The following is a 20,071-nucleotide window of genomic DNA, read 5'->3' on the forward strand; positions in this document are numbered from 1 at the left end:
TGTTTACACCTGGCCCAGCTGTTTGTCCGTCCACGTGTTCCCGAGATCCGTCCAAAACATATCCGATTCCAGGTTGCGTGAAAACACATACACATTCTTCATCATCTAGGCCACCCGTTGTAACAGGTGTCAGATCTCAGTATGTGTGGGAAATTATGGGAATAAGTACCACTGATACAATAATAGCCCAGGTTATAGTCCATTTTCTGAATTCAAATTTACACAAATGAAATGTCCTGTTAGTGCATAATGAAGAAAATGTTTAAAATGCAATCTATGTATGTTTCATATGTATGTGCAATCTATGTATGGTGCTATCTATGTATTATAGAGATAATTAAAGTTTAAGTATGCGTTTTCAGTTTATCTGGTCCACAAAGAGCTGATAGTTGGTTGTCTGGAACAGGGTGAGGCATTATGAAACATGTTTTGCATGTAAAAAATTCTTATCTCGCAGCCCTTATTTGGGAGTGCTAGAACTGCATATTATTACAGATACATATATCTATGACAATGCAATATTAATGCAATGTAATAAGTATTATGTATTACTGGAAAAATAGACACCTGTCATCAAATTGTGGATCAAAAAATTGTTTTTATTATGTGATTAAATAGTGCTTATGTAGACTTCTTGTTCAAACGTACACAATTTGATTCTCTAGTTTTTTTTATGTTCCTTTTTTTGGTTTTCTAATCCTTTGCCAAAACACAAGATTCAGGGTTGTCTTTGTGGGCACGGCCCCACGAATGATGGACTATTTTCAGTTGACATGTGTAATTATGAAGTGGAGTGTGCTTCTGCATACCCTATCAAAACTATATTCCTGTTGACATTTTTAGATCACAGCCTGATTTCTGCAAGTCAGAATTGTCGTGCACAAGAGAATGCATCACTGAATTTGATGGAAATTGGCCAAAAAGCCTCTGACTAATATTTTGAATCTGGTTTCATAGTTTTGACTACCTCTGACTTTGATTTTGGCTTTCTGTAATGTTCATTTTAACTTTGATCTGTGACCATGGTCAAAGTGTTCTGATGCTGAAAATGGGGATTCTTACATTGATCCTTGACTTAGGTCATAAGAGTTCTCTCTTGATCTGATTTTAGCCCCTGTTTGATCTCACCCAGATGATATGTCACAGAGTATTAATCCAGACAATCCAGTCCAGACACATAATCACTGACATCATCCACCACCACCCCCCCCCCCCTTCTGTACAGATATCTTTAAACAACAGAGTCCACATTTATAGGTGACTTATGTGTCAAATTTGACCAGGTGACATGACTTTGGGAAAATGGGAGGAAATCATAACCTCATAAATTTTACCACAACTTTGAATTTTGAATACCCATTTGGCCAGTCATTTAACTCCATAAATCTGCACCACATTGCATTTCTTTCTTGTGTGTATTTTTGGCCAAAGGACGTTTACTATCAGGTGGGTGTTCTAGTGATACAGCTTTATAACCAAAGAGAACGCAGTGGCTGCTGAGCAACACACAACATTTGTTCTCCTGACGCAATCGACCCGCATTATTGTAGTGTGACGCAGTCAATACCCGGAGGAAGTTAAGTTATCCACCAGGGGAGGCGGATGCAAAGTAAAAAAATGAATCTGGCGCCATCAAGCGTTTCAAGATGGAAAATACAGATATTCTGATAGATTCCTTCTCCAACTGCAGCTTGTCAGGCAAAACTTTTATCATCATGAAAACAAATCATATCTTCATAATCAAGTATGACCAAAAAGACCATTGTTTCCCCAGATCAAAGAGTCACAGATGGTCATTCACCTTACATTAGACAAAACTAATGCAAATAATTCATAACTGATTACATACTGCAGAATGTTTTGGGTTTGTAGTGAAAAAAGACATTTATATTTTCTGATGATGCTGATACCCAAGATCTGTGGAGAGATTTTGGTATCATTTATCTAACCATTTGCATGTCTTTGGGAGGAAGCTGGAGTACCCAGAAAGTCCAAAGCATGTCCCCAGATTCCCAGTCACCAGATTGCATGTCCAAAGACATGCAATCTGGGGACTAGGCTGATTGATACTCTACATTGACCGTAGGTATGAATGTGAGTGTGAATGGTTGTTTGTCTCTGTATGCTGGCCCTGCGATGGACTGGCGACCTGTCCAGGGTGTACCCCGCCTCTCGCCCATAGATGCTGGGATAGGCTCCAGCCCCCCCGCGACCCTTACTAGTAAGGAATAAGCGGAGGACGACAATGGATTGATGGATATCCCCAACTGCCAACTTTGTTACTTTTTTCAGCTTCCAACAGGATCTCATGGTTTTATTCAGAAGGGAGAGTGGCAATTACACATACATAGAGTGTGAACTTTTGGGCCCTTTTTTGTCTGCATAACAAAACAATAATTTATGAGCAATTTATCACACAATGTTTGAATGCTAACATATTCAGCCCAACACAGCTTTGAAACAGCTTTTAATACAGCCTTTCACAGATTAAATTATCAGTGCATCTCTAGTGTCAAGTCAATATCCAGAAGTCAACTGAGGGCTCGAAAATTCTAATTCTTTCGGACAAAGGGAGGATGCTGGGGGACGTCTGAGGGATGGGGGCTGACCTCCTTGATGCTGATCGAAATGGTGGCCCTGACTACGGGCTGCTGGCTGGGGGTTCCGCTGTGCACTGGGGGCCTGGGCCCTCCCTGCCCTCGCACTGCACAGTGGTGGGCCCTCTGCCTGGATCTCCGGACAGTGCCCCTTGGTGCTCCAATCTGACCCCTGGACCAGGGAGGCTAGACTTCCTGTCGGCTGGTTACAGTGGTGACGGGGTGGTCAGCGGGGCCAGTCTGGAAGTTGGCCCCCGTGCAGGTCTGGCCCATTCCTCAGCCCCTCTCATTGCCTCTCTGTCCCATCACATCACATCTCATGTATCACTAGGCCTTGAAGGGCTGGACCCCCCAATTTTAATCACATCGTAGACATTTAGGGCTTGGGGGAGTGCATGAGGATGGCGGGGCTCCCATGCCCTGGGTGCCTCCGACAATTTTAACTACATTCTAGTCATCCACATCATCACATCTACATTCCCATGCACAACACGCACCCTGCACCATGTTGGGATGGGGGGGCAGCTGGGGCAGGGAGTGGGTCCAGTGCTGCCTCCTTTGCTAACTGCACCATTGCAGGCCTGGGGGCCTGGCCGGGGCTCTTTGGGGGGGGGGGGGTGGTCCTCTTCCCGGCGTGGTGGTTGGGCTGGGGTTGGTCACGGGCCCTGCTGTTGTGCGGTGGATCGCTCGCTGGCGGTTTCACTAAGTCTGAGGTGCCCTGGACCGTATCAGCATCTATGGAGTACTCAGCCCCTGTATGGAGGAAGATGAGAGTATGATTGTTTTGTCCGGGGGTGGCGGTCCTGGGCGTGCATGCCTTCGACTCACCCCGGCGGGTGGGCTGGGCCTCTCCGGGGAGTGGGGGTCCCGGCTGGCTGGCTGGTGGTGCCCTATAGCCTGAAGCCCTCCTGCTCTGGGGGGAGGGGGAGAACAGGGGATGAGTAGAGGGGATGGGGATCGTGGGTTGGGGGGGATAGCTCTGTTCGGGGGCGGTGGGCCTGGTCGTTGTGGTGGGCTGTGGCTGCCCCTCCTGGGTGTGGGGTGTGGGTGGGTTGTCGGCCTCGCCGCTGGTGGACCTCTTGGGGGGCTCTGGTCGGGTCTCAGGCCATGGGGGGGGGGGGGGGGGGGGGCTGGGGCTCCCCGTGTCCTGGGGGTTTCTGGGTGATCTGGTGACCTGGTCCTGACCTACCTGCTATCCTGGACTGGGGGTGCGATGTCCTGGCCCCCCACATCAGCTACAGCCGGCTACGCACAGCATCCAAGACAAACCGTAGCACACACACATACACACGCATATACACACATACACGCATGGAGCGCACAACTGACCCATAAACACACACTCAGACATTTATCTTAAAATTATATTAAACCAAATGGTAAGCCTGCACCGGAAATTCTGCAACCAATGTTTTTTCTTTCTTTTTCTTTTGTTGTTGTTACTTTTTCTTTGTTTGTTTATTTGTTTATTGTTTGTTTATTGTTTGTTTTTATTGTTGTTGTTGTTTTCTGCTATTGCTGTTGTTGTTGTTGTTGTTTTGTCTCCCCCCCTCCCCCTTGTCTTCGCTGTCCTGTCCCTGTTCTCTCTTCCTGTCCACTCCTGAGCCTCAGTCCGGTAGCTTCATCAATGAACCAATACCATTCCTAATAAAATTAAGCATAAATGGCAATAGGAGGAGTTTATCAGATTCCTCCTATGCAGAATAAAACTGCTTCAGTACAACAAGGCACCAGGAACATTGATGCTGCTTGCCCCAGCTACTGAACAGGACAGGTTAAAAAAAAAAAAATCAAATTCTAAATGAACTCTTTGGGGTCTTGGCAATTTTTTTCAGTGTGCTTAAAGACTTCTTAAGATTTAAAACAGGGATGCATTTAGCCTTGAAAAGTTTCATAACTGATCAATTTTGTCAACAAAATATAGACTGAAAGACCATAAAAAGTTTGACTATTTTTTTTTAACATTTATTATTATTCTAAATATGTGATAAGCTTTATCATTGTTTGCTTGGGTGGGACTTGTATCCTTTCAACAGGCTCAAATGAGGAACATCTGAAGCTCCAAATATTATTTTTTGGAATGTAAAATAAAGGTATCAGAATTACTAGAGCTAGTAGTGTAACAAGTTTTCTACTGAGCTGGATATTAAACCATAAAGCTAAAAGAAAAGTAAAATAAAGTTTGAATGTATAATTTAATCCGTTTTCAACGCAAAAAGCCCCAAATTAATTGCAGAAATAATTATAAATAAAGACTAATAAAATTCATGTTTTTCCCTCAATGACGATGGCTACCTGAGAGACAAAATTTCGGGGAACTGTTTTTCCATCTTAATGCTATCCCATGATTCATTTCGAAAGAATTGCGTCCTAGTAAGATATTTGTGTCTACAGACGTTCCCTGTTGAAGCGTACCGGTGTCCAGTATAACGCTAACAGTTAGCGTTACGTTTTCTATTGTCTTTAATTAATGGGATTGTGTTCTGATATCCCATAGTATTACTAGATATTTTTATCCGATCGTGTGTACAGGTGAGTAAACCCCCACCTAAACGAGCTTGCTAATGTGAACTAGCAAGGCCATAGAGTATGCTCTCGCTAGCATGAGCTAATGAAGCTAATGCAATAGCCACATTGCATTAGGGCAGGTGTCTCTTTCTTATGTAGGAGTTCGTGTGCTCATTTTTAAATATGTCGACGAACTTGACATGTCCTGTTCTGTCTCCGAAAAAAATATAGTTCATCGGGTTTTCAGTGGAATACCGTCTGTCTTCCATAGGTCGCAGTATCTTTAGGATGTCGTATCCTCCTCCGCTCAACCGCCAGCAGATTGGCATCCCGCAGTTACCCCCGAGGATTCCACCACCCCAATTTGGAGGGTTTGCGCCAGCGGTCCCCTCAGGTACCTCATAATCGTGTGGTGAACATAGCTGGTCTGGTGTGACAGTACAGTTTTAAACAGTTATTGATCCAAAAATGGATACTAAATGATAGTTTGAAGAGTCATGTATTTGTTTCCACTCAAGCATTTTCTGGTTGTGAAACTGCTTTAACAGTTTTTCACTGAAATGCAGTTACTGGGTATATATTTGCATTTTAAATGTGACCGAATCACCACAGTACCATAGAGCTGTCATTAATGAAAGAATACTGTTGTGAAGACACAGAGAATCCACTTATGACACTGTCCCAGGGGATTGCAGCTAAATTGTACTTATATGAGGGCTTGTGCAAGCTAGTTTCTCTGATGAAGTCTGTTTTATTACATGCTACTTTATTGATGTGTAAAGCTGTTTATAAAATATGAAATCTTTTTTGTCTTCTAATTTCAGGTACTCCCATGATACCTGTTCACATGGGTGTCATGACCCCCACTCCCACAGTGAGTTGGAAACAAGACATACTTCTGCATGCCAAATAAACCAGTATGATCTCTATGACTTGTTAGTTACTCTGGTCTACTCTGTTGCTACAAATTGTCTTCACTGGCTTTCATTTTTGCTCTGGATAAGGGTTACTTCTACATCTGCCTTGGGAAGTGTATTTAATTATGTTTTGCTGTGACAGGTTCTTGTCCCAACAACAGTGTCTCTAGCACAGAAGCCCATGTTGTCAAAGCAGGAAAACATCCGAGCGAAGGACACAGATGAAGGCTGTGGCCCCACCACCACTGTGTTTGTGGGGAACATCTCTGAAAAAGCATCCGACATGTTAGTCAGACAGCTTCTAGCGGTGAGTTGAACCTTGCTTGGCCAGCGCATGATTTTAGATGCTGCCTTTATTAGAGGAAATAACATGGAGGCCATTTATGTGAAGAAGACTGTAGCTGAGAATAGTACATGCAAACATACTGTGTAGTCTTGGTACTCTTGTGTTGTTTTATTCATCACTATATACGTATATGGTGTGAAAGTCCTTTTCCCTTTAATACGTGCCAGAGTCTGATGATAGATGTCCTCCTTAATTACTGGTGTAGTGTATGGCTTATTCAAGTACTGTTTTGTTGGTGGATCAGTTTTAAAGAATGACGAGTTGATGAACCAGGAACATTAGAAGGCTCCGAGGAGGCTAAGAGGTAACTTCAGAAGTCTTGCCTACTGACCATTCACAACTAACAGATAATGTCATCATCATGTCCTGAAGGATTCTAATAACCTTGGTGTAAGAATTATGGTAGGGTCTTTAAATAGTTTGAGTTTATAAAGACAGGGAAAATCTCTTGGTCTTTCATGAAAAGCACATCTGTGAATGATATATTTTTTCTTTCACGGAATTATTTGCCAGTCCCGCAGGGATTAATGAATATCTTTGTTGTAAGTTTGTCCATTGTTTATGAATACAAGGTTTAAAAACTCCCTTAATCAAGATAAATTCATTGTTTATTATTCATTAACATCAAATGATTATTTCTTTCTGTTCCATTTCAATGCAGAAATGTGGTATTGTTCTAAGCTGGAAGAGAGTCCAAGGTGCCTCTGGGAAACTTCAAGGTAAAGATTGAATGAGCACCCCCCCTTTTTATTTTGCACATTCACTCTAAAATTTTCATTCCATTGAATGTCATTTTTGTAAGTTTGAATGAACCAATAAAGTGGATATGTTTCTAATTTATAAGGATAAATCCGTAGTATTACATATTTGTAATCTTTTAACTCTCCTGTTCAACTCCTGCAAGCTTTTGGGTTCTGTGAGTATAAGGAGCCTGAATCCACGCTGCGAGCCCTCAGACTTCTGCATGAGTTGCTGTTAGGTGACAAGAAACTGTTGGTAAAGGTAGACGCAAAGACTAAGGCTCAACTAGATGAGTGGAAGGCCAAAAAGAAGAGTGCCAATGGCGTATGTAACCCTGCGTACCTATTGAGTAAAATACTTCACATAAATCACAAAAATACTCCACATAAATCACATTGCTTTGTTATGGATCTGGTTAATCTTGTTTCTTTCTGTCTATTATGTCTTCATTGTGCAGGGAGCTGCAATTGAGTCAAAGAACAGAGAAGAAGATGAAGAGGAGGTTCTTGATGAAGAAACCCTCCGGCGGGACCAGGTTGTAAAGGGGGCGATAGACATCCTCATCAGAGAGTATGCAAGTGAACTCAATGCTCCCTCGCAGGATCCAGACAGTCAACCTCGCAACAAGAAGCGCAAAGACAAGAAAGAGGAGGTGTGGTTAATCTATCTATTGATTTAGAAGAAAAATGCTTGTGTGATATTTTCACAGTTGGGATTTGTAGTTTTAAGTGCCTTGTATTTAGTGTGTTTGTTCCTTGTCTTTCTCTCCTTTTGTGTAAGGAGGATATCAATGCCATGGAGTTGGAGGATGACAAGAGAGACTTGATTTCCAGGGAGATCAGTAAATTCCGGGACACGCACAAGGTAGTGTATCAAACTGCAGTTACTACTCTTTTTACCTAGAAAAGCCTCAACAGCAAAAGGAGCTATGATTTATGGAGTTAATTCCTCCATAAGATTGTTTGTTATTGTCAACTTTTATGTAGAGGTAGACAGTAAGACACAAAAACACAGAAATACAAAGAAGTTTGTATTGATTCCTACATTTTTGTACTTGTTAAAGGCTAAATGATTTGTCAGCCATTCATACATGGCAGTACAGTTGTCACTTTTTGTAACTTTGAATTGGGCAAGGGTTATTGCTATTCATACTACTGATTTGAGACTAAAACCCTTAGGTCTGCACAAGCTGAATTTATCACACAAAGTGCATGGTCACAATGTTAAATTCCATCTAAAGCTAATCTATTGATTAAACCCCACCAATATGGTAGAGTTCATTTGGTGACTAGAGCAAGATGAATCTCAGAATCACAGCTTTGGAAAAAGTTGCGAGGATAGGATGTAAGTATGAACTTTCTTTTCTTCTTAACTCATGCTGGGCGCTCCCTTCTAGAGGGCTTGCAGAGGGGCAACTGGCTCTCGGCTCATTATTTTTAAATTTAGAATACGATAGTGTGCTGACTTAGGAAACCCCTGATATTAGGGCTGGAACTGGAATGGACAGGTGTCCATATGTAGCATGCTTAACTCCATCTCAGTCAGGTCTGAGAAGGCTGGCCGCCTCAGTCAACCTCTGTAGGTCCTCGTGATAAATGATGCAAACAGAACGAATGATTCTAACCACTGCAGTAGTTTGAACTGCAGTCTGTAGTCATACTAAAGCAGGGAGCGCCTCTCCACAGCACTCAGTGGTCTGAAGACTAGCGAGGTAAGCCCCTTCTTTTACTTGTGGTTTTCCCCTTGTGTTTCTATTTGTTTTTTCAAGCATTGGTTTACCTTTCCATTTTTCTCTTCTATGTCTTTGTGACTCAACCTTATGTTACCTACACACACAATCAGAGGGAGTAAATGTTTGTTGAAATACCTTTTTTAAAAATTTTAAAAAAATAATAGGATAATTGTCAATTGTAGTCCCCCCCCCCCAAATTGTTCCCAAATAGCCTACAATCCATAGAATTGTGTAGGAATGAGTCCTAAAACCTGAAAAAAGTTAGCACGATTGAACAGTGGTTCCCTTGTCTCAAAGTCAATGGGAATTTGGTTAAATGGCTAAAATAGGTCTGCAGTGAACCAAGCTTTAAGATATTTTAATGTTTTGTTCTAAAAAATGAAATGCATCAGAAAATACCACTTCTCTGAGTTTTGAATTGGTTATATTCCCTAAGAGTAGTGGTTGCTACCAACTAATGAAATGAGACTATTTAATTGTTGCAAATTAAATTTCATAATGCCAAATAAGAAGAAGCATGAAACTGGTGATGCTGAAGTCATGTCTGTTGTGTAGTTTGTTCACAACATATTAGCTTTTCTCTTCTAACTACTGTTGGGGAGAGAGTTACTTTTTGGCAATAGTCCAAAATCCAATGTAAAATCCAGAGGTAACCCATGGCTATTGCTGACTTTTGGGTTAAAATATGTCATCCCTGCTGCTGAAACTAACTTCTCTGAAGTTTGGAATCAGCACCAGTACATATGTTTCCTTTGGTTGACTGTTAGGAGAAGAGGTAAGTCTCTAGCTATAAAAGGTTACAGAATTGGACAGTTAGAAAAAAGCCAGGGAGTTGATACATGTTTACAGATTACGTGAATAATTTGGTTGTGTCACACCCCTAAGTTCCTGCCTGTCAGGATAAAGGCTGTTTTGGATAAATGTCAAATGCATGTATAGCTAAATAAAATGCATCGTAGAGTAGGTAGTTTTGTTCCTCTTGCTGCTTTTTAAAATTTTTGTTCACTCATCAGATGTAAGAGCAACATTTTCAAAGGTGATCTCTGAACTGTATAAACCAGATACTATCAGATACCAGCAAATACTTGCTGACTCAGTTAGTCACTGTTGAAAATGTTGATTCTGTTGAGATTTTTCACTTTTGGGGTGGGGGTTGGAGAGGCCTAAGAGATGCAGAAGACGACTCCTAGGTAAGACTGCTTCACTCATTATCTTGTGCTGAAATGAAATGTTTTGTTGTTGAATATTGTGAATGTATATAAACTGTATGTAGATGAATTGCTTCGTAGGTATGATGGGAGGCATTTCTCCTTATTTTATGTGTTGACCTACTTTTCCTCCCAAAAGTAGCCAGTAGTATGTGTAGGGGCAGAGAAGCACTGAAACCACAGTTCATCACCTGGTAGTTGCATGGCAGTAGCTGCAAACGATGTGTAGGAAATGCCATTATTTCTATGTCACCTTGTTAGAATATTGCGAAAAGGTAAATATTTAGATTCACCATGAACACGTGCACACATCTTTGAATTAAAAAATTTTAGTATTTCAAACAGGCTGCATAATTAGCATATGGAAAAAAAAAACTTTCAATCATATAGTAAACACACAGACCAAAAGAAAGAATCCCCATACATAGTCCTGCTGGTTCTTGATCCTCAAGGCTGTCCTATACTTAACACCCACACTGAAGAGAGCACATGCACTGCAAAAGGTTCCCTGCATCTAAGATGACCACGTAGAAAACACCCAATTATGTAATTTACTTAGTTGGGCTATTTTCCAGTTAACCTTGGGCTTGGTGTAATCCACTTGGCAAGTTATACAAAACCAAGGCACTCAAGTGATTATCTGGTGTTTGGTTAGAATTTGGCAAACTTGACCTGATGGTTCAAAGCTGACTTGGTACCTCTTTCTTAAGTGCAAGGTGGTGTTGTACTGGCGTGCTTGATGTCCTTATTTTGCATGTAAATGGGGTGGCAAAAAATATATTGAACACCTTTTTAATGCAATGTCATATACTGCAAACTAATCATAAATTAATACCCCTTTGAAAGTATCAGTCAAAATTGACCATTATTGTCTTTGTATCTCCAGATAAATTGGCTGGTGAGTGTGTTATCATGAATGTGTTTAGTAGGAAGGACACAGATAAATGAGTTTTGATTAATGTGTTATATTCCCGAGCACCATGACTTGGAAATCGCTTGACCAATACCCTGGTATGACATAAAATGATAATCTCAAATCAGCGACATAACATAGTTACTGAAGAGTAGAGGCTAACCTGTTATTTATAGTACCAAAAGCCTCTTGTATTAGAGTTACAAAATAATGTGATAAGGGTGAGAAACTATCCGTCTACAACACTATGTAACAAACAATAATCTTAACTAGAAGAGTTATTACCTCCAGAAAATGGAACATGAATGCGGTGAGCTGAAATAAAATCACTGTAGCAATGCTGAAAATTGCTGGAAAATAGCTGAAATACAGGGAAAAAACTTAGAAGCTGAAGCTGAAATATGCAGAAAAAAAGTTGAAAGGGCTGAACATCGTAAAAGTAACAATTCACCAGTCACTTGCATTGTAAAAAAAAAAAAAAGATCTGAATATATTAAAAAGTATAAAAGGTATCAGTACAAAAAATACACCTGACAATATCCTTAGAAAAAAATTGATATTTAAATGGTTTCTGTAGCTGAAAATATGAAAAAGTTGAAAGAAGTTTAGAGCCTGTAGTGCTGAAACAACATTTGTTGATGAATGGTTTTAATTTATGTTGCTGCTCCAAAATAAATTATATAAGGTTTTAAGGTGTATTTATTGAATGATCAAGTTCATCACGAATTGCGCAGTATCTTCATTAAACCTGCTCAACAGGAGGAAACATCAGTGGTAGGAGGAAGTCCTCACTTGCAGCCGCCTGCCTCTCCAACACAACAACACATTGAGTCATGGCAGAACAGTATGTGAGCATGTCTGGCCCCGGGAGTCTGACTCCTTTTATAGTATTGTGTGCTGATAACTGAGTATTTCTATCTTGTGGATGATGTATGGTAGGCTTAATAATTTTTCAAATGTTGTAATATATTTCCTGTTTGTCTTCCTGTTGGGCTCCTACAGAAACTGGAAGAGGAAAAAGGAAAGAAGGAAAAGGAGCGTCTGGAGCTGGAGAGGGAAAGAAGAGACAGGGACAAAGAGCGGGAGCGGGAGAGGGAACGCCGTGATCGTGAGAAAGAGAAGGAAAGGGAGAGGGACAAGGAGCGTGAACGAGACCGAGATCGGGAGCGGGAGCGCGAGAGAGACCGTGAACGGGAGAGGACGAAGGAACGAGAGAGAGAGCGTGAGAGGGAAAGGAGTCGAGACGTCAGTGAAGGCCGTAGCAGGTCGAGGTCAGTGGGAGGTTAGGTTGTCCTCCATGAAGCTCAGTTACACTCGAAGCACATGTCACTTTAATTCTCCTACCTGTTTATCTGTATCAAACCATCATACTGACTAGTCCAATAGTCAGTATGATATATTACAATATCACTCATCCAATGATAAGCTTTCAGATATCATAACAGCAGTCTGATTAAGTTGCGATATAAAGAGTATTTATTGATCCCAGATCATAATAGATCAGATCGACATGTCATTTTATTTTCATTAAAGTTTTCATTTCATGTTTTAATGAAATTAAAGATGAAATGTAAATCACCATTGATATGTGCAGAGAGAGGACCAGAGAGGATAAAAAACGAAACTGTGAAGAAGATGAGGATGACGTCTATGAACGGAGGAGACTTGAGAGGAGGCTCAGAGACAAGGAGGCTGCTTACCAGGAGGTTCATGTTACACCCCAAACCTGATTCTTAAATTCTTCATTATTATCAGTTTAAAATGATCCACAATTGATGTGTAAGATTCATTGATGGTTCTATTCTTTTGCTGTGTCAACTTTTAAAGCGCTTAAAAAATTGGGAAATCCGAGAGAGAAAGAAGGCTCGGGACTACAGCAAAGACATGGAGAGGGACGATGAGCGATGTCGTGAAATGGTAAACATCATGGTATAATATACTGATCACAGTGTTTCCAAATAGTTATTGCCCTCAGTTTTCAAAGTTGCAGCAAATGTCTCAGATAGCTGTACTGTCAATGTATTGACTGCATTGACAAGAAACTGCTTGCACTTAACGACATTGCACATTTCTTTAACTTATCACAAATGTCTCAAAACAAGGAGAGAAACAAGGAGATACAGCATTATAGCTTTGTCTCTTTTTTTTTTTTTAAATTCTGGATATTATAATTCTGGCCTTGACCTTTAACCACTAAAATCTCTCTCTATATATATATATATATATATTTATGCTTCCTGCCCGTGGCTGTCAGCAGTGCAGATGCATAACATCATGCAACAATATTATATTGGCTCCCTGTATATCAGCATGGACCTCTGAGAAACCCATGTCGCTCAACCACGAATCTATTAGTCTGCCTTTAACTGTGAGTATGGTAACATAGATCTTTTTTAGATTTTTCTCATAATTCCAATTAGAAATATACTGTACAGTGCAGAATACACACAACATAACTGTGATAATATACACGCATGGAAGACTACTGTAACATCATCCATACATCCATCATGCAGCTACTTGTGTCCTTTGATAGTTGTGTAGTATGATGAAAGGTTAGCTGACTATTTTTATGTGTAAACAAAGGTCTTGTTTTATCTCAGATGAAAGAAGCCAAAAGACTTAAAGAGTTCCTTGAAGATTATGATGACGACAGAGACGATCCAAAATTCTACAGGTGATTAACTTAATGGGCATGTAAATGTGGGTAAACAGTTTTGGGGGTGTTCATGCTTTTTGTCCTGCCTTTTCGCTTAATTTGGCTTGTTCTTATCCTCTACCCAGGGGCAGTGCTTTGCAGAAGCGACTTCGGGACCGCGAAAAGGAATCCGAATTGGATGAGCGAGACCGGAAGAGGGAGAAGGAGGAATTGGAGGAGATTCGACAAAGGCTTCTTGCCGAGGGTCACCCCAACCCCGACGCTGAGCTGCAGAGGGTGAGTCCACCTGAAGTGAAAGCTTCTTTCACTTGCATGAGCCTCTTTAGTTTGAGCACATAAGAGTTCAGCTCCTGCATTCATAAAGAAAGAAGATCACAGAATTTTTTTCCTTTAAATTAAGGCACTAATTTTCCTACTGGAAAAGTTCGATGTTTCTCTCCTCCAGTTGTGTCAGAGCTCTGTTTTATGATGTGGGATTAACCATTTCATGAATAATTGGAAGAGACATGGAGAAAATCCCCAGAAGTCACAGGAATTAGCTACCTGCATATTGAAGTGTGTGTGGTTCAATTACGATTAACTGAGGAAAATCCTTGTTAGTTTTTGATAATTAATTTATTGTAATGATCTGGGTTTTTTTTTTTTAGAGCTTATCATTTATTCAGTTTAAAATAGAGTAGATTTTATCATGGATTTCATACTTTACCCCCTGATTTATACAGATGTTTCAGAGAATGTATTGTAATGACAATTTGTCAAAAGAAAGGATGAAAACTGGAATGGGTATGAACCCTGTAAATGAAACCTCACACTATGAGGCTTCACAGATTCAGAATGTATTTCTGCAGATGGAGGAAGAGGCTGAGCGCAGACGACAGCCTCCTGTGAAACTTGAACCCAAGGAAGATGTAAAGCAGGAAAAGGAGAAGTCTCGCAGGGATCGGGATGGAGATCGGAAGAAGCGAGGGTCAGGACGGCCTGTTGAGCCAACACCTCGAGGCCCTCCACAGCATTCAGATGATGATGTGGAGGAGGGCAAGAATGACTACCGTGAAGCTGAGGATTCACCAGAGCTCAAACCACAGCTCAAACCTGTCATGCGACCCATTACAACTGCTCCCTCAGTGTCCTCTGCCAGTGGGAATGCGACTCCAAATACACCGGGCAATGAATCTCCCTGCGGTATCGTCATTCCAGGCGAGAATAGTCCTGAAGTTCAACCTCCCGAGGAACACCGGCTCAAGATTGGCCTCAGTCTCAAACTTGGTAGGTACTGAGGGAGACTGTGCAGGATTCTAGACTGTAACCAAAATGGTTGCATATGCAACCTTTTTTGGGGAGTGTGGAATTAATATTTTCAATTTGGGCAAGTGCATGATCATAATCATTTTGATACTATAGACATTTCAACTGAAAGCAGTCCTTTTTTTCCTTCACTGGCACAGCCTTTCACGCACTATCCTGCTCTTGCCTCTGCTCTTTTTCACTGGACACGACTCCTGGAACCTTCACCTTATCGTGGTGGAGGAGTTTGAGCTCCCTAGGAGCTATGCTGTCAGGGGCATTTTGTCCCTGGTAGGTTCACCCAAGGCAGACCGGTCCTATGCGAAGGGCCAGACAAAGAACGGTTGAAAAAGACCCTTCATGTGAAGAAAAACAAAAACAAAGAGATCATGTACCCAGCCCGGAAGGTTACCGGGGACCCGCCCTGGAGCCAGGCCTGGCCTAGGGGCCCGTGGCCGAGTGCCTGGTGGCCGAGCCTTTGCCCATAGGGTTAGGCCGGGCCCAGCCCAAAAAGGTTATGTGGAATCGTCCCCCCGTGGGCCCACAACCTGCTGGAGGAACCGGAAGGGTCCAGTGCAATGTGGATCAGGCCTTGGTGGTCTAATCCACAGACATGGAAGTTGGCTTTTGGGACATGGAATGACACCTCTCTGGCAGGGAAGGAGCAAGAGCTGGTGGAAGAGGTTGAGTGTTACCGGCTAGATAAAGTCGGCCTCACCTCAACACATAGCTCTGGTTCCTGAACCCAAGTCCTTGAGAGGGGTTGGACTCTCTTCTGTGAGAGGTGGAGGACCGGGGTGGGCTTTTTGGGGTTTACCCCAGTGGACGAAAGGGTTGCACCTTCGGGTTGGGGAACAGGTCCTGACTCGTGTCTGTGCTTATTCGCCGCACAGCAGTTCAGAGTACACACCCTTTTTGGAGTCCCTTAGAAGGGTGCTGGATGGCGCCCCGTCTGGGGACTGCATTGTTCTACTTGGGGACAGTGCTTATGTGGGCAATGACGGTGTGACCTGGATGGGCAGGCCCGACCTTCACCCGAGTGTTGTTCAGTAATCGGACTTCTGCGCAAGTCACAGTTTGTCCATAACTAACACCATATTCAAACATAAGGATGTCCATCGGTGCACGTGGCACAAGGACATCCTAGGTCGTAGGTCTATGATCAATTTCATAGTCATATCATCTGATCGGCGGCTGTATGTTCTGGACACTTGGTTGAAAGAGGAGCTGAGCTGTCAACTGATCACATGTGGTGGTGAGTTAGATCAGGTGGCAGGGGAAGTCTCCGTGCAAACCTGATAGGCCCAAACGAGTAGTGAGGGTGTCAAGATGATCTTCAACTCCCACCTCTGGCAGAGCTTTGACCGCACCCTGGGAGCAGCAGAGGACATTGAGTCTGAATGGACCCTGTTCCACTCTGCCATTGTACAGGCGGCTGCTGTGAGCTGGGGCCTCAAAGCTGCTGGGCCAGTTGCAGCTGCTGGGCCAGTTGCAGCAGTTGAAGCCTGAACCCGCTGGTGGACACTGGAGGTGAAGGGAGTCATCAGGCTGAAGGAGGCCCACGGAATGTGGGCTGGTCTGTGGGTCTGCAGAAACAGCTAACTGATGCCGGTGGGCCAAGTGGTGTGCAGCTGTGGCTGTGTCCGAGGCAAAAACTTGGGTATGGGCATGGCAAGGTACTGGCAAATCGTCCGTCACCTCAGGGAGAAGGAGGCAACTTGACCACACTGTTTACAGTGGGGACGGAAGGCTGCTGATGTTCACTGGGGAGATAATTGGATGGTGGAAGAAATACTTTGAGGAACTCCTCAATCCCACCAACACGTGTTCCATGGAGGAAACAGAGTTGGGAGAGGACTCGGGGGGGGGGGGGGGGGTTGTCAAATCTCCAGGGCGGAAGTCGCAGAGGCAGTGAAACAACTCTGCGGTGGCAGAGCTCCAGGGATGGATGAGATCCCCCCTGGGTAGCTCAAGGTACTGGATGTTGTAGGGTTGTCTTGTTTGACACGTCTCTGCAACAATGCGTGGACATCGGGTTGATGAAGTTAAAGTTATCTCGGGATCTTGTTTGCAAGTGAGGGTAGGATGGAGCGGGGGATTGGGGTGGTGTCCGCAGTGATGCAGGTGCTAAACCAGTCTGTTGTGATGAAGCGGGAGCTAAGCCAAAAGGCAAAGCTCTCGATTTACTGGTCAACTTACATTCCAACCCTCACCTATGGTCATGAGCTCTGGGGAATGATGGAAAGAACGACATCATGAATATAAACGGCCTCGTTCTTTCAGCCGAAATGAGTTTCCTCTGCTGGGTGGCTTGGCTCTCCCTTTGAGATAGGGTGAGAAGCTTGGTCATTCGGGAGGGACTCAGCGTCTTGGCTGGCCTGGGAACGCCTCAGGTTTCCCCGGAAGAGCTGGCAGAAGTTGCTGGTGAGAGGGAGGTCTGGGTTTCTTTGCTGAGGCAGCTGCCCCTGCGACCCTGACCTGGATAAGCAGAGTACAACAAAGACAAAGGCGACTTTGCCGCGTTCCAGCTGCTGCAGCTATATATACAGAGAAATATTTAACATCACACTTGGTACCAATACTCAAATTTGGTGGTCTACAGAGAGTAAAAAAATGTTCCCCATCTCAATATATTCGTTATTCTTAGGGCTGATGTTGATGGTTGACAGTCATCTGCCACTGAAAAACATACACACTGATATCAGCCTTTTTTTTTTAACACATAAGAACTTTTGTTTTTATTTGATCTGATTTTCTACTCCAGGTGCCACCGGCAGCCCCAGCCAACTCAGTGCCGGAAAGCGTAAGAAACTTGCAACTGTGGAAAGTGTTTTCAACAGGTTTGAGGAGGAGGAGGCTGATGAGCAACCTCGCAAAAGAAAACTTGTTCCCCTTGATTACGGTGATGATGACAAAAGTCTGGGACTGGATGGGGCAGAGATTTCAGGGGCCAAAGGCAGCATCAACACAGAGGAGAAACGCAAACACATTAAGAGCCTCATCGAGAAGATCCCCACTGGCAGGCCAGAGCTCTTCTCCTACCCTCTGGACTGGGCCATGGTGGATTCGGTATAAACATAATTATTTTTGCAATATTTGCAGATTTGCTGTCAGGATGTGCTCAATAAAAAAGCGATCATTGATCTTGTTCATTGGTTCATGGGTTTATCCCCTCTGCAGACGTTGATGGATCGCCGCATCAGACCTTGGATCAATAAGAAGATTATTGAATACATTGGTGAAGAAGAACCTACATTGGTTGATTTTGTTTGTACAAAGGCTAGTGATTTTGTCTTCTCTATCTAATTATTACTATTTTCATGACTGCTTCTGTCTAAAACTGGGCTTCCAATGTTTTGAATTTCCTCCACAGGTGATGGCACACAGCACTCCTCAGGGTATTCTTGATGATGTTGCTATGGTAAGTTGAAATTTGTCAAAGCTGGGGTCTCTCCAAATGTATTATTTTGAACCCAATTGGATGACTAACTTGACTTAAATTCTTAAAAATGTTTGCATCACCTTCTGTAGTTTCACTTCAGATTAATTTTGGATTTAATTGCCCAATACAAATTTTAGCAGTGAAAGCTTTGGAGGCTTTATGCACAAATAATATCTGTTTTAACCAGTTAAAAGCAGAGTCTCAGACAGTGGCTTGGGGTGTAGCGGACACAAAGACTAGCCCCAAAAAACATGTTAAATACATCATGTCACATTAATTGCTTTGAGTCAACAAACTCTGTCAGTTTTTCTAACCAGAGTGTGTGTTTGTAGGTTCTTGATGAAGAAGCCGAAGTCTTCATTGTAAAAATGTGGAGGCTGTTGATATATGAAACAGAAGCTAAGAAGATTGGACTGGTGAAATGAGCACCAGATGTCTCTGAATGACTTCTTTGGCTCACACTTCTGCTACTTACTGTTTCTGGTCTGGCAGACTGTAAACATATAACCATAAACCCCTCCATTCCATTAGCAAGGAGCTGCTTATGAGTGTGAGCTGTGAACGGAGGATTTGAAAAATCTTAGTGCATGATAACATTTAAGTTGTATTTTTTTCTTTTTGTTCAGTCAAGAGTTGCATTTTACCATCTGTTCTGCAATAAGTTGGACACATTCTGCTTTGATTTACTGTTGTCATGTTGAGGCACTGCTCAACTATGTTAACTAATAAAATATGCTTTTTTATATAATGTTTCTTGTTTTTTATTCTCTGGCATTTTGCAGGTTTCTTCTACAATCATGGTTGAGAAACATATTTGTGAATCTGTTGGTTAGTTCCTTTTTTTTTTTTTTAGTGGAAGTCTAATTTACAAATTGAGCTGTATTGAGCGTAATTTTAAAACAGCCTGACCTGAGTAAGAAATTGTTTGCTGCGAACCCATGGGCATAATGTATTTTGGACAGTGGGGACATGTTTATACTACAGAGACTTAAAAGTGAAATGGTTCTTATTTTGTAAGCTTGTGGGAACATCATATATATTGAGGCCACAACTTAAGGAAGGTACAAAGATTGTATGCCCAAGATTTGTATGTTGTTGGCAGAAGTTACAAATGCCATAAATGTCCTCAATACTTTTAAAATGCGAATTAGACCTGTAAATGAGGTACTTAGTGATGTCCATCCATCCATCCATTTTCTACCGCTTATCCTGTTAAAGGTGGGGGCTGGAGCGTATCCCAGCAGCCTTCGGGCGTTCACCCTGGACAGGTCGCCGGTCTGGCTCAGGGCACTCACACTTCGCTGTTACAGCCACACCTACGGTCAATTAAGAGCATCCGATTAAGCAAGTCCCTCCTTGCATGTCTTTGGACTGTGGGAGAAAGCCAGAGAACCCACGCAGGTACAGGGAGAATACAAACTCCTACTACTGAGGTGTAGGGTGATTTTACATCTGCAGTGCTTTTTTTTTTTTGTAGCCGCTGAAGTTGCCCTCCTCTGGCCATTTGGAAGAATACAAGTTCAAAGCATTGTGGATCTGTCCACTTTTATACCACAGCTGTGTACATTTCAAAGGATACAAAATTTGTTGGATAAAGGACAATGAAAAAGCATTTTTAATTATTAAGAATAGTATTGTGACCCGGCAGATTAAGTTTAAATACGTTTAAAATTTTAAATTTCTACTAGTGTTCAGATGTTATTACTTAAATTATTCTTTGTAAA

The 20,071-nt window shown here is 42.4% G+C and overlaps 1 protein-coding gene across 2 annotated transcripts; it reads left to right on the forward strand.

Annotated features, from left to right (window-relative positions):
- The first annotated feature begins 4,957 nt into the window (after window positions 1-4,957).
- On the forward strand, window positions 4,958-19,078 carry rbm25a (RNA binding motif protein 25a). 2 transcript variants are annotated; one of them, XM_086182455.1, is made up of 18 exons: window positions 4,958-5,129; window positions 5,377-5,499; window positions 5,930-5,979; window positions 6,165-6,329; window positions 7,030-7,087; window positions 7,273-7,433; window positions 7,567-7,761; window positions 7,890-7,973; window positions 11,965-12,233; window positions 12,557-12,668; window positions 12,790-12,879; window positions 13,566-13,639; window positions 13,747-13,897; window positions 14,470-14,887; window positions 17,670-17,974; window positions 18,086-18,184; window positions 18,279-18,326; window positions 18,680-19,078. In XM_086182455.1, exons 2-18 carry the CDS (start codon window positions 5,394-5,396, stop codon window positions 18,770-18,772), a joined length of 2,478 nt encoding a protein of 825 aa, XP_086038581.1. In that variant the 5' UTR covers window positions 4,958-5,129; window positions 5,377-5,393; the 3' UTR covers window positions 18,773-19,078. The 2 variants fall into 2 exon arrangements, with proteins under 2 accessions (XP_086038581.1, XP_086038582.1); XM_086182456.1 differs by having other exon boundaries at window positions 7,893-7,973.
- Window positions 19,079-20,071: the final 993 nt, after the last annotated feature.

This window comes from Aulostomus chinensis, chromosome 17, assembly GCF_037954235.1.
Source record: "Aulostomus chinensis isolate RoL2024-O1b breed Wild chromosome 17, RoL_Achi_v1.0, whole genome shotgun sequence".
NCBI lineage: Eukaryota > Metazoa > Chordata > Actinopteri > Syngnathiformes > Aulostomidae > Aulostomus > Aulostomus chinensis.

Excerpts from the sequence above, each read along its gene's own strand:
- rbm25a (XM_086182455.1), top strand. The coding sequence starts at position 5,394 with ATGTCGTATCCTCCTCCGCTCAACCGCCAGCAGATTGGCATCCCGCAG. Across the intron at positions 17,975-18,085 it reads ACTGGGCCATGGTGGATTCG|ACGTTGATGGATCGCCGCAT; the intron begins GTATAAACATAA and ends TCCCCTCTGCAG. Across the intron at positions 18,327-18,679 it reads TTCTTGATGATGTTGCTATG|GTTCTTGATGAAGAAGCCGA; the intron begins GTAAGTTGAAAT and ends GTGTGTTTGTAG.